The 1,399-nt window shown below is 47.5% G+C and overlaps 1 protein-coding gene across 1 annotated transcript; it reads right to left on the bottom strand.

The window, feature by feature from the left end:
* Positions 1-823: 823 nt before the first annotated feature.
* Positions 824-1,132, bottom strand: Pmar_PMAR004946 (hypothetical protein; the record flags this gene model as incomplete). The annotated part of the gene is made up of 2 exons (XM_002777954.1): positions 824-923; positions 1,030-1,132. Coding segments are annotated over 2 exons (203 nt in total), but the record flags the coding sequence as incomplete, so codon positions are not given.
* Positions 1,133-1,399: the final 267 nt, after the last annotated feature.

Genomic DNA, 1,399 nt, shown 5'->3' with positions numbered 1-1,399 from the left:
CCTAGATGTCTATCCTGACACCCACCGGTCCCCCTGGTGTTGGAAACTACACCTATTGGATCCTCATAACTAGATTATCCTTCCCCCTTCTACACTGTTGTGGAGGACGCAGTAGCATTGGGCAGAACCCACCAAGCTAACGGCCACTAGCGATAATGGCGGAATCAGTGTCCACTCAACCGTCCACAAACTAGGTAAATGTCATAGCCTTTCCCACAGTAATTATGCTGCTGTGTGCGTCTCTAGATGCCAATGCCTCCATTTCGGCCGGAATAAAACGCTAGTCATCATCATAACAGATCATGCGTAAACGGCGAGATTCTAGATGTGAGAAACTTCCGGCTGGCTCGCCAAGTATAGGGTCATGGCGACCATAGGTTGCGTATACATAATCGATTTGTGGTACAGCAGTATGAGATTTTTCCGTCATTCAGCTCCGGCCTTGGCATACCTTTATTTTGGTGTCTCAACAGTTAAAGCACCATGTTGTGTAAACGCAAGTGGAATAACGATCTCAAATCAATGCAGTGAGCTTTATATACCCACACATAATCGTACAAAATATTCAACGAATTTCTACTACGGTCCATTCACCTACACCGTCCCGGTCATTCCATGGCGCTTTAAACACCTGGAAAAGATCACATATTGGCTCTATGCTGTTCACAACGACTCACCATCGTATCAACCCGCCGCATGAGGCCTCGTTGACTGTCGTGCAATATGAAATATTTCACACCGACCGTGAGTGTCACATCAGTAGGCCTAGCACCGTCAACTCTGAATAGATCATCAACAGCAATGAGAGGATCTAGGCAAGGAGTTAGTACGCATCCTCTCGAAGTATGAGATCAGTATCCTCATCGGGCTGCCTATCACCCTTCAAGCGACGAGGAAACCTATCGGGCAGATTGAGGCCGTACCTGAATGTTGCAATTGGTAACCAGTGAAGAGAAGATAACAGTGTAGATAACAGTTACTCCAAGACCGCAAACGACATGTAGCGATGACTATGGCCATGCATCGTACATGTATGCCTTGATGTCCTTCAGCTCAGAATGCTGGTCCATAAGGAGGGAGCCATCGCTTGTCGAAGAATCGGCCGCATCGGATAGTGCTTGGAATAGCTGATCTGATGGTAAGCAGTATTACTGCAAAGTAGGGGAGGACAGTCCTACTCGATAACACGCCCTTCAAAGCCTGACTCGACTGTGACCAGTACTTCCCCCTCGAATCTAACCCGCTATGAAGGATTTGATCATGACTGAGAGCACACCAGTACACAGTACTAGTGCAGAGAGTATGGTACTACATAAACGATATGCATGCGTCGCACCTCCCATGAAGTCGTCGAAAGGCAAAAGTGATTGCCGCCGATTCTGCCGCAACATAGTCTGAG

Source organism: Perkinsus marinus (assembly GCF_000006405.1).
Source record: "Perkinsus marinus ATCC 50983 genomic scaffold scf_1104296950478, whole genome shotgun sequence".
Classification (NCBI taxonomy): domain Eukaryota; phylum Perkinsozoa; order Perkinsida; family Perkinsidae; genus Perkinsus; species Perkinsus marinus.
The sequence above is the reverse complement of the archived record's forward strand: the minus strand, read 5'-3'. Positions and strand labels throughout refer to the sequence as shown.